The sequence below is a fragment of the Urocampus carinirostris genome, chromosome 6, assembly GCF_059441175.1.
Source record: "Urocampus carinirostris isolate Australia breed hairy pipefish chromosome 6, RoL_Ucar_1.0, whole genome shotgun sequence".
Taxonomy (NCBI): Eukaryota; Metazoa; Chordata; class Actinopteri; order Syngnathiformes; family Syngnathidae; genus Urocampus; species Urocampus carinirostris.
In genome coordinates, this window is record NC_142354.1 from 40,723,468 (window position 1) to 40,736,649 (window position 13,182).

General features: G+C 41.1%; 1 protein-coding gene across 1 annotated transcript in view; it reads left to right on the forward strand.

Annotated features, from left to right (window-relative positions):
- Window positions 1–2,728: 2,728 nt before the first annotated feature.
- Window positions 2,729–13,182, forward strand: part of ppm1j (protein phosphatase, Mg2+/Mn2+ dependent, 1J) — a 49,209-nt gene continuing 38,755 nt past the window's right edge. Inside the window, exon 1 of the mRNA XM_088339005.1 lies at window positions 2,729–3,199. Within this exon, the coding sequence (XP_088195131.1) occupies window positions 2,907–3,199 (293 nt within the window). The 5' untranslated portion in view covers window positions 2,729–2,906. The remainder of the gene's footprint in view (window positions 3,200–13,182) is intronic.

Consider the following 13,182-nt stretch of genomic DNA (forward strand, 5'->3'; position numbering starts at 1 on the left):
TCATTCATTCAAATTTGGATTTGATTTCGAACATGTTATATGACATTATTTTGTTGTTGACTCGTTGTTTTTGTCCTGTTTTTATTTTAATGTTTGAAATAAAAGTTTTCATTCATTCATTCATTCATTCAAATTTGGAATTGATTTCGAACATGTTATGTGACATTATTTTGTTGTTGACTCATTGTTTTTGTCCTGTTTTTATTTTAATGTTCGAAATAAAAGTTTTCATTTATTCATTCATTCATTCAAATTTGGATTTGATTGCAAACATGTTATGTGACATCATTTTGTTGTTGACTCATTGGTTTTGTCCTGTTTTTATTTTAATGTTCGAATTAAAAGTTTTCATTCATTCATTCATTCAAATTTGGATTTGATTTCGAGCATGTTATGTGACATTATTTTGTGTTGACTCATTGTTTTTGTCCTGTTTTTATTTTAATGTTCGAATTAAATGTTTTCATTCATTCATTCATTCATTCAAATTTGGATATGATTTCGAACATGTTATGTGACATTATTTTGTTGTTGACTCATTGTTTTTGTCCTGTTTCTATTTTAATGTTCGAATTAAAAGTTTTCATTCATTCATTCATTCATTCATTCAAAATTGGATTTGATTGCAAACATATTATGTGACATAATTTTGTTGTTGACTCATTGGTTTTGTCCTGTTTTTATTTTAATGTTCGAAATAAAAGTTTTCATTTATTCATTCAATATACTGAACTGAATGAAGGGATTTGCATTGTGGGAGGTAGTTCAACCAATATTTTAATGTTCGAATTAAAAGTTTTCATTCATTCATTCATTTATTCATTCAAATTGGATTTGATTTTGAACATGTTATGTGACATTATTATGTTGTTGACTCATTGTTTTTGTCCTGTTTTTATTTTAATGTTCGAATTAAAAGTTTTCATTCATTCATTCATTCATTCATTCAAATTTGGATTTGATTGCGAACATGTTATGTGACATAATTTTGTTGTTGACTCATTGGTTTTGTCCTGTTTTTATTTTAATGTTCGAAATAAAAGTTTTCATTTATTCATTCAATATACTGAACTGAATGAAGGGATTTGCATTGTGGGAGGTAGTTCAACCAATATTTTAATGTTCGAATTAAAAGTTTTCATTCATTCATTCATTTATTCATTCAAATTGGATTTGATTTCGAACATGTTATGTGACATTATTATGTTGTTGACTCATTGTTTTTGTCCTGTTTTTATTTTAATGTTCGAATTAAAAGTTTTCATTCATTCATTCATTCATTCATTCAAATTTGGATTTGATTGCGAACATGTTATGTGACATAATTTTGTTGTTGACTCATTGGTTTTGTCCTGTTTTTATTTTAATGTTCGAAATAAAAGTTTTCATTTATTCATTCAATATACTGAACTGAATGAAGGGATTTGCATTGTGGGAGGTAGTTCAACCAATATTTTAATGTTCGAATTAAAAGTTTTCATTCATTCATTCATTTATTCATTCAAATTGGATTTGATTTCGAACATGTTATGTGACATTATTATGTTGTTGACTCATTGTTTTTGTCCTGTTTTTATTTTAATGTTCGAATTAAAAGTTTTCATTCATTCATTCATTCATTCATTCAAATTTGGATTTGATTGCGAACATGTTATGTGACATAATTTTGTTGTTGACTCATTGGTTTTGTCCTGTTTTTATTTTAATGTTCGAAATAAAAGTTTTCATTTATTCATTCAATATACTGAACTGAATGAAGGGATTTGCATTGTGGGAGGTAGTTCAACCAATATTTTAATGTTCGAATTAAAAGTTTTCATTCATTCATTCATTTATTCATTCAAATTGGATTTGATTTCGAACATGTTATGTGACATTATTATGTTGTTGACTCATTGTTTTTGTCCTGTTTTTATTTTAATGTTCGAATTAAAAGTTTTCATTCATTCATTCATTCATTCATTCAAATTTGGATTTGATTGCGAACATGTTATGTGACATAATTTTGTTGTTGACTCATTGGTTTTGTCCTGTTTTTATTTTAATGTTCGAAATAAAAGTTTTCATTTATTCATTCAATATACTGAACTGAATGAAGGGATTTGCATTGTGGGAGGTAGTTCAAACAATATTTTAATGTTCGAATTAAAAGTTTTCATTCATTCATTCATTCAAATTTGGATTTGATTTCGAGCATGTATGTGACATTATTTTGTTGTTGACTCATTGTTTGTGTCCTGTTTTTATTTTAATGTTCGAAATAAAAGTTTTCATTCATTCATTCATTCATTCAAATTTGGATTTGATTGCGAACATGTTATGTGACATAATTTTGTTGTTGACTCATTGGTTTTGTCCTGTTTTTATTTTAATGTTCGAAATAAAAGTTTTCATTTATTCATTCAATATACTGAACTGAATGAAGGGATTTGCATTGTGGGAGGTAGTTCAAACAATATTTTAATGTTCGAATTAAAAGTTTTCATTCATTCATTCATTCAAATTTGGATTTGATTTCGAGCATGTATGTGACATTATTTTGTTGTTGACTCATTGTTTGTGTCCTGTTTTTATTTTAATGTTCGAAATAAAAGTTTTCATTCATACATTCATTCATTCAAGATAGAAGATGAACCTGATGCGTTCGAGAGCACCGGGATTTTCAAAACTGTGTTTTTTGTGGACGCTCCGTCAGGTTTATTTATACAGTATTTTGAGGAGCTGGCGAGGGGAGGGCCGTGTGACAAACGCCGCCTGCAGGTCGGGTGCTCAGAGGAAGAACATTTGAAAAAAAAGCAAAAGCGCCATCGCTTCCTGAAATGCTCGTCGTCACAGACTGCGTCTTCCGTTTACCCGACTAGCGCGAAGCCTTTGATTTGTCTCTCCTCTTTGACTTTGATTTTTCCATGCCGACGATGATCAGCAAAGTGAAGAGCGCCATGTCCACGCTGGTGGGAGGGATGCTGCCCCACGGACACCATCGCCACCATCACAACCATCACGGCGGCGGAGGAGGTGGAGGCGGAGGAAGCTCGCAGTCCGGGGGAGCCGACGGCCTGCCGCCGCGTTTCCCTTACGGACGCCCGGATTTCCTGGAGCTTACCCCGGAGTTGCTGCAGTACTCCACGGAGCACGCCTCCCGGCCGGTGCTGACGCTCAAACGGGGCTGCAAGCTCCCCTGGCACACCGGATACGCCGAGTGAGTGACTTGCTGCCATTAAGGGCTTCTTTGTTGACTTTGTTATTTGCGGTGCTTTCATTTCACGTGTGCGTCATCGCCAAGTGCGATTTCGGGATGCTCGTCATTGCCGCATCTGCAGCAGGCATTAAAATCCAATGGTGGTGCTGTTCTGGCTCCATCCGGTTCTACCGCAGAGGTATTTCCCCAAGTATTACACTCATAAGTACTATATGTACTACTCAATTCTATTAAGTTCTGCTTTTGATTTCTGACGTTTTATGTTTTGGTCAGGGTTGGGTAGGATTACTTTAACTTGATTACTTTCAATTACTTTTGGATTACTCCCATACCAAATATGCTAATAAAAGACAAAATAAACTAAATATGAATAAATTTACAAAATTTTGTGCAGGCTTGGGGAGTAACGGAATACATGGAACGGCAAAAAGCTGTTTGGATTTATTTTCATTTTGTTTCTGTCGCATTTTATGTTAGTTTTGCCCGAGTTTAAAGAGATCAAAGCCAGGAGAGAAAGCTTACCACGTGTTGTGAGTCATAATTGTATTTCTTGATAATCACAATCTTCGGTTTCCTGGTTATTGTGTTTTTGCTTCCCCCCATTAGAAGTACGTCAAGCCTTGGGACACATAGCAGATCAATTCAGTACAAGAAATACAGTATTGGATCACCGTCTCACAATGTCTTTACGAACCACTCAATATACTGAACTGAATGAAGGGATATGCATTGTGGGAGGTAGTTCAACCAGTAGCATATTGGCATTTCCATGAAGCTGTGACGCAAAACCAATAGCAGACTAGCCTTTTAGATGAGATCGACCAATAGAAGACTGTTTTCTTAGAGGCATAACTAAACTTTTTGCTCAGGTTGCGGTGGTGCAGTGTTGATCCCAACAGTTTAAAGCTTTCAGTTCACATTGATAATTACATCATTATTTGACAGTAGAAGTAGTCATTTGTTAAAAAAAAAAAGGTTAGATAGAACTTTCATTTGCTATACACATGATTGAGCTTCCATGCGACTGACTGGCAAGCAGTTGAGGGTGTCCCCCCTGCCGACCCTACTGAGGATAAGCGGTGCAGATAATGGATGGATGGATGGATGATTGAAAGGGTTTGTTTTTTGCTTTCAATGTATCATAGAGTATTTAAATATAAAAAAAATAATTTAAAAAAAAGTACCAATTAACAGGAGAGCCAGTAGCCACTGCAACCGTGCATGCCGCCGTCTTAAAATATAATGGGTTCAGTTTCACAAATTTTGCCTATCACAGGTTCTTTTTGGAACGTAACCCTTGTGATAAAATAGGGTTAACTATACACGGACATATTTATATTATATTATCCCTTCTGTAATATCTGTATTGTGGTCCTACCTGTTTTTGAGTATGTCAGACTTCTTGCACAACTTCATTTTGTCCACGTCACATTGCAGATAACGCCACACAAGGTGAAGGAAACCTTTTATCTTAACTTAACTTTGAAAGATAACTTCAAGTTAAGGATACCAATCACATTTGTGTTTAGCTGCACGTCGCTTTCTTGTTTACATCACTCATTGTATTTTCTTTTGTTTTAAATTTGCAGTTGAGAAGGAAATATTAACTCTATTTGGATTTATTTTGCACATTTCAACTGCTGGCTTTCTTACTGTCAGGGAGTCTCTCAGAATTGTGTGGAAACACAATGCCGAAGCACAGATTCGTACAATAAATGGTTGTCCTTTATTAGCGCATGGTTTATCACATGGAAAGGCAGGCAGCAAAGCAACGGCATCCAGAACACCAGGGGCAATCAAGTGTTATCAGATAGGCAGTTGAAAAGTTCTGAGATCCAGTTGAGTCCAAGCAGAAAGTCAACACTCCAACTGTTCATCAGGCGGTATTTATAGTCCATAAGGTCAAGAAGGGGTTTGGTACACTGACTAGAAAAGTTGGGATGATTGTTACTCAGTTTGTTACTTTAATGTCATCATTCTTAAATATGTTATATTTGTGTAAAATATGTTCTGTAAATTCCGGACTATAAGCCGCTACTTTTCCCCCAAACTTTCAACCCTGCGGCTTATTCAGTGATGCGGCCAATTTATGTAATTTTCTAACGGCCGCCAGAGGCGCTCGAGTACAAAAGGTAAGATCTAGACTGCAACTTCTTAACTTGTGCACAAATTAAATTAGCGTGGACATGTGCTCATCATGCAAATTGCAAAAAGAAAGGCACATGATGCAACTTTCAAGCTAAACGCAATCGAGCAGTCCGATATAGAAGGAGACAGAGCTACCGCACGTAAACTTTACTTTGCGAGCGTGACGCTAGCGTGTTTTTGATTAAGGGAGCGTGGTACGACGTCTACATGACAAAGTCTCTTTCCCATACTGAAGGAAGATGACTTTGATGATGTCAGTTAAAATGAGGAAGATGAGGACGGTCTACCGTGCTTACTGCAAGTTCGAATTGTTTTTTGAACAGCGCTGTTTACTATGTTGCGAGCGTGTTGCTAGTAGCGTTTTGCTACCCTTCACAGGCACGGTTTGGGATGAAAGTTATAATATTATTATTAATGCTTTGAAAACTCTCTCCGTGTACCGTCTTTCTTTGTAAATATGTGCAACCATGTATAATATGTATTTGCAACTGTATAGTTTTGTAATGTAGTTATTTTAGAAACTTATTCTGATGTTTTGCATGAGCAAATGAGAAAGAAGGGGCGGGGCAAACGCGGGCTGACGGGAAGTGGAGTAAAGGTGAGACGTGTTTGTGTCACGAGGCGTGGTGTCGTGGAAGGGAAGACCGGACCAGAAAAAGGCAGGAGGCATGAAGGGAGAACTCAAATGCGTTGACGATCCATAGGTTTTATTTAATAAAATAAAAGTCGCCCAATACTCCGAGGCAAAACAGAACAATACAGAGTTCCTCCGGCACGAACTCAACAGGACAAGGCATAACAGACTAAAACAGGACAAGGCATAACAGACCGGGATTGTGAAGAATGAGTATTAATGAACCCGCAACCGCAGAGCCCACCATGCAGCCTTAAATACAGATCCACCATTAGTGGAACTGCTTTCAGCTGTTGCCCAGGGGGCGGGGCAGACTGGTCACCAAGGCGACCGTGACAGAGCCCCCCTCTTAAGGGACAGCTCCCGAGGTCCCAAAAAAGAAAAAAATTACAACCTCACGCCCCGGAATGGTTCGACGCTCACGATTGGGGCAACCCCGCTCCCTCCTCCGAACACGCAGGAACGGGGAGAGGCAGGCGCCATCTGCGTCGGGCGGATCGGAATCGGCGCTCGGCAGGGGGGGTCCGGCGGGCAAGCTGGACAGGGGATAACAGACAGGCAAAATCAGGGCAGAATCAGAACAGGTAAACAGGTCAGGCCGATGCAGAAGAGTCGCACTCAGGTCAGGCCGATGCAGAAGAGTCGCACTCAGGTCAGGCCGATGCAGAAGAGTCGCACTCAGGTCAGGCCGATGCAGAAGAGTCGCACTCAGGTCAGGCCGATGCAGAAGAGTCAGACTCAGGGGGGGATCAGATTCAGAAGAGTCAGACTCAGGGGGGGATCAGATTCAGAAGAGTCAGACTCAGGGGGGGATCAGATTCAGAACAGACAAGACAGGACAGGAAAGACTGAACAAAATCAGTACAGGGAGACTCAAGGCAGGCATGGGAGTCGAACAGGCAGGCATGGGAGTCGAACAGGCAGGCATGGGAGTCGAACAGGCAGGCATGGGAGTCGAACAGGCAGGCTTGGGAGTCGAACAGGCAGGCTTGGGAGTCGAACAGGCAGGCTTGGGAGTCGAACAGGCAGGCTTGGGAGTCGAACAGGCAGGCTTGGGAGTCGAACAGGCAGGCTTGGGAGTCGAACAGGCAGGCTTGGGAGTCGAACAGGCAGGCTTGGGAGTCGAACAGGCAGGCTTGGGAGTCGGAGTCGGCCCGACGGGCAGCGGAGTCGGAGTTGGCCCGACGGGCAGCGGAGTCGGAGTAGGACTTGCACGCAGGGGAGAGGGAATAGCAGGCAATCGGCACGGGAGTCGGGCAGGCAGGCGTCAATTCTTCCTGGGACCCCATTCGAGGCACAGCAAGGGCCACGACGGGCGGGGCCGTGGTTCGAATGGGCAGGGAAGGCCAACTCAGTAGGCGCCTGCCAAACTGCGCACTCCAGCTCTCCCCAAGTCGCGCTGGGATCGTTCGCTGAGTTCAATTGTTGGCGGGTTCATTCTGTCACGAGGCGTGGTGTCGTGGAAGGGAAGACCGGACCAGAAAAAGGCAGGAGGCATGAAGGGAGAACTCAAATGCGTTGACGATCCATAGGTTTTATTTAATAAAATAAAAGTCGCCCAATACTCCGAGGCAAAACAGAACAATACAGAGTTCCTCCGGCACGAACTCAACAGGACAAGGCATAACAGACTAAAACAGGACAAGGCATAACAGACCGGGATTGTGAAGAATGAGTATTAATGAACCCGCAACCGCAGAGCCCACCATGCAGCCTTAAATACAGATCCACCATTAGTGGAACTGCTTTCAGCTGTTGCCCAGGGGGCGGGGCAGACTGGTCACCAAGGCGACCGTGACAGTTTGTGGGCGCGGCCGACAATAGTGTATATATATTTTTCCCACCCTTACCTTTGGAAATATACACTTTTTTCTTTGGATTACTTTCAACGGGCACCTGGACTCTGCATGTCTGCATTAAATGTTAAGTACCGGTATCGTTTTCCGTTGATTTTGACGGCCTTGTTTCTTGGACTGTATTGGGTATGGGTTAATTTCGTGTTTGTGTTGCGTTTTTTCAATGTGGGCGCATGCGGCTAATATTTAGGTGCGGCCTTTGTATGTACAAAATCAGTTTTCCTCCCGAAACGCGGTGGGTGCGGCTTATAATCAGGTGCGGTTTATAGTCCGGAATTTACAGTATTTAATAAAATACATAACAGCCCAAAAGACATTACTGAGCCTCCATCCGGTGGTTCGGGACCACTATCGCCACACCTGTACACCAGCCAGTGCAAAAATAATCACTTGTCCAGAATGTGCTGAAACATTCCCTGCTGTGGATGAAAACACTTCCTCACATTCCACTGTCTGTGTGTGAGTTTGTCAGCAGTGAACTTTGAGGAGAGGGTAGGACAAAAACACACTCAGTCATGCCAGGACTCTCAAGGGAGTGCATATGGGGACAACAGAAGTCGCTGTAATGAACTTAGCTAGATTAATTAGAGTGACAGTTCAGTTGTTCCCCGTGTGTGCACACAGAATTACAAGTTTTTGCATTGAACTGGTTTTCATCGATGCTAACTGATGCGCCAAGAGGGTTGGGTAGGGTCACTTTAACTTGATGACTTTCAATTATTTTTGGATTACTCCAATACCAAATATGCTAATAAAAGACAAAAGAAACTAAATATGAATAAAATGATGACTCACAACACGTGGTAAGCTTTCTCTCCTGGCTTTGATCTCTTTGATCTCCGGCAAAACTAACATAAAATGCGAGAGAAACAAAATGAAAATAAATCCAAACAGTTCATTTCATCAGCTACACCGCTTATCCTCAGTAGGGTCGCGGGGTTGCTGGAGCCCATCCCAGCAATCATCGGGCAGTGGGCATGGGACACCCTGAACTGGTTGCCAGCCAATCGCAGGGCACACGGAGACAGACAACTCACTCGCTCATTCACACCTAGGGACAATTTGGACCGGCCAATTCACCTGAAATGCATGTTTTTGGAATGTGGGAGGAGTGCCCGGAGGAAACCCACGCAAGCACGGGGAGAACATACAAACTCCGCACAGGAAGTCTGGAGCTGGATTTGAACCCACATGCGCTAACCACTGTGCCGCCGTTCCAAACAGTTTGCCAACATAATTTTACCGTTACTCCCCAAGCCTGCACAAAATGTGGTCATTTTATTTATATTTAGTTTCTTTTGTCTTTTATTAGCATATTTGGTATTGGAGCAATCCAAAAGTAATTGAAAGTAATCAAGTTAAAGTAACCCTACCCAATCCTGTGCGCCAACACGTTCGATACTAATAGAACCACGAAAGTGCACTTAGTCTGAAAAGCTTTCATCTAATTGCTTCACGGGCTTATTGTATAAAAGGCACATTTGCAGGATTCAGGTTTCTGCAGGAGGGTAAGAAACACAATTAGTAGTTTAAGAAGTCAGTCTTAACCCTCCTTATCTTTTTTAAATTATTTTGGAAAAATAATTACATTCAGGACACTCAAATACAACAAAGTGATAATACTGGATGCATGGTTTTTAAATTGGCTTTGAGTTATATTCTTCAGCATGATTCAACATAGAAACATTTTGAATCACGTGTTAAAACACACAAGGAGGCATACAAACTACGGAAACTCAAAGTGACCAAACCAATATAATATTCTTCTCATTTTTTTGTACTGCCTTTCATAAGGTTTTTGGTTTTTGGGGGTACCTGTAGTAGCAAGATTGTCATGTCCTGCACGGTTGTCATGGCGCCCAGCTGGCCCCGCCCCTCGACACCAGCTGAGACGCATTGGACTGATTGCTTTTGGAGTACTTGAACGCTCCTTTTGGGACTGCCCGTTGCTAGACCATTGCTTTACCTTGTTGAAGACCTGTTCATGCCTGTTTGATCTGAGTAATGCTTAGTTTGTAATTTTGATTGCCTTTAAACCTGTTTTGTTTTGTTTTTGGTCCGTTTGTGTGTTGAACAACTTTTATTTCCTAATTAAAGTGACAGATCGTCTACGCATATGAGTTCCGACTTCCTGGTCCGTTTCTTGACAAAGATGGTGGAAATTATGGCAGCTCACTCTAAGTGAGCCTCATGTTATATAAAAAAAAGCAAATGCCTTGACTTGTTAGTATTTTAAAAAATGCACGTTTACATGATAGTTCATGTATTTTTCTTCTTGTGCTCTTCTTGTGCTCTTCTTGTGCTCTTCTTGTGCTCTTCTTGTGCTCTTCTTGTGCTCTTCTTGTGCTCTTCTTGTGCTCTTCTTGTGCTCTTCTTCTTCTTCTTGTGCTCTTCTTCTTCTTCTTCTTCTTGTGCTCTTCTTCTTTTTCTTCTTCTTGTGCTCTTCTTCTTCTTCTCCTTTTTGTGCTCTTCTTCTTCTTCTTCTTCTTGTGCTCTTCTTCTTCTTCTTCTTCTTCTTCTTCTTGTGCTCTTCTTTTTCTTCTTCTTCTTCTTCTTGTGCTCTTCTTTTTCTTCTTCTTCTTCTTTTGCTCTTATTCTTCTTTTTCTTCTTGTGCTCTTCTTCTTGTGCTCTTCTTCTTCTTCTTCTTGCGCTCTTCTTTTCTTCTTCCTCTTCTTCTTCTTCTTGTGGTCTTCTTTTTCTTCTTCTTCTTGTGCTCTTCTTCTTCGTCTTCTTCTTGTGCTTTTCAAGTCAATGAAGACCTCCCAAAGCGCTTTAGAGATGCCAAACAGTTCATCAAACTGTCATAACATGGATGGGATGCATTATTAATGTATTTCATTTTTTGTCTGTTTTGTTTTATTTATATTTCACGTTATGGCACCCAGATTGCTACAACAACACAAGTGTTCAGACATAAACTCTACAGCAAAAAAAAAAAGATATGCAAATATGTGATTGGAGGTAGGCGTGATTTTTACTGGAACAGATGACAATTGCTATAAGAGGATGCAAACGTTATTGAAAACGTTTTCACTGAAGCAAACTAAGGAAGTCATCACATAGTACGTATCATTTGTACTTCTATACATTTTATGGAACCACGGCAGGAATTGTTTTTTGTTTTTTGTATATGTATTTGCAGGGTTGGGTAGGGTTACTTTAACTGGATTACTTTCAATTATGCGATTGGCTGGCAACCAGTTCAGGGTGTCCCCTGCCCACTGCCCGGAGATGGCTGGGATGGGCTCCAGCCCCCCCGCGACCCTAATGAGGATAAGCGGTACGGCTGATGAGATGAGATGAGACTTTCAATTACTTTTGGATTACTCCAATACCAAATATGCTAACAAAAGACAAAAGAAACTAAATATGAATAAAATGATGACTCACAACACGTGGTAAGCTTTCTCTCCTGGCTTTGATCTCTTTGATCTCCGTCAAAACCAACATAAAATGCGAGGGAAACAAAATGAAAATAAATCAAAACAGATTCAGATTCAGATTCAGATCTACTTTATTGTCATTCTAGTACACGTGTATACAGAACGAAATGTCGATACATCTGACCCGCACAGTTTCCTTTAATGTACAGATATAAATAAAAGTTGTATTGTATTATGGCTACGTATAGTATTTTACCATAGTGCCGATAGTGCAAGAGGAGTAGCTAACCAGATGTGCAAAATGGGCATTCAGGTTAACAAGTCAGGTAAACAGTAACATTAACACTGTAACAATAACGCTGTAAGTACAATAGTGCAGAGAGCAAATGTGCAAGGAGTGGCAAGCTATAAAGAACTGCCAGTAGTGCAAAAAGTCAGATTAGCAGCCGTTAAGGTTTAGGTTAACTATATGTTAGATTGACCATTTAACAGTCTAATGGCCAGGGGGACTAGACTACTGTGGAACCTGGTGGTCCTGCACCGCACACTGCAGTACCTCTTCCCAGAGGCTAGCAGAGTGAACAGTCCATGATGGGGGTGAGAGGGGTCCCCGATAATGTTCTTAGCATGGGATAGGCAGCGCTTCTGGCCAATGTCCTGAATGGAGGGAAGTGTAGTCCCGATTATTTTCTCTGCTGTCCTCGTTACCCTCCTCACACTACCCCAGTCGGTAGCGCTGCAGCCTCCACACCACACAGAGATACAGCTGGTCAGGATACTCTCTATGGTGCCCCTGTAGAATGTGATGAGGGAGGGTGGGGGCAGGCGGGCTCTCCTCATCCTCCGCAGGAAGTACAGGCGCTGCTGTGCCCTCTTAACCAGTGATGCAGTGTTCACGGACCAGGTGAGTTTGTTTGTAATGTGCACCCCTAGGAACTTGATACTGCTGACAACCTCCACAGCCTTGTTGTTGATGCAAAGTGGGGCATGTTTGGGCTGGTTTTTCCTAAAGTCGACAATGATCTCTTTAGTTTTGTCAACATTCAGGACCAGGCTGTTGTCCCTGCACCAGGCCACCAACTGCTCCACCTCCTCTCTGTAGGCCAGGTCGTTGTCGTCCCTGATGAGGCCCACCACTATTGTGTCGTCAGCATACTTCACGATGTGGTTTCTGGCGGACCTAGGGACGCAGTCGTGTGTCATCAAGGTGAACAGCAAGGGGCTCAGGACACAGCCTTGGGGGGAGTCCGTGCTGAGGTAGATGACATCTGAGATGTTCTGACCTATCCGCACTGATTGGGGTCTGTCACTGAGGAAGTCCAGCAGCCAGTTCCGCAGGGGGGTGTTGAAACCCAGGAGTCTCGTTTTGTCTACCAGATGTTGTGGGATGATGGTGTTGAATGCTGAACTGAAGTCTAGGAACAGCATCCGCACATGGGTGTTCTTCTCCTCTAGCTTGCCAACATCATTTTTGCCGTTCCATGTGTTCCGTTACTCCCCAAGCCTGCACAAAATTTTGTCATTTTATTCATATTTAGTTTCTTTTGTCTTTTATTAGCATATTTGGTATTGGAGTAATCCAAAAGTCATTGAAAGTAATCCAGTTAAAGTAACCCTACCCAATCCTGTGCATTTGTTTTGCGAACTGAAAAATGTCCTTTTATTAGCATATTTGGTATTGGAGTAATCCAAAAGTTATTGAAAGTAATCCAGTTAAAGTAACCCTACCCAACCCTGTGCATTTGTTTTGCTAACTGAAAAAATTCCTTTTGAGTTCTTTACCAGTTCTAACACACACAGTTGTCCTTTTCACCTTTACTCATGTCGCTTTTTCGGTCACAAGGTCCGCTCGTTGATTTATTTTTAAATCCCACCCTCCCACGCCGCTGATGTAAGCTTGAATGAAAAGTGTGTAGGCTCATTTGAAAAGTATGACTCACATTTTCTTGCTATTTCAAAGT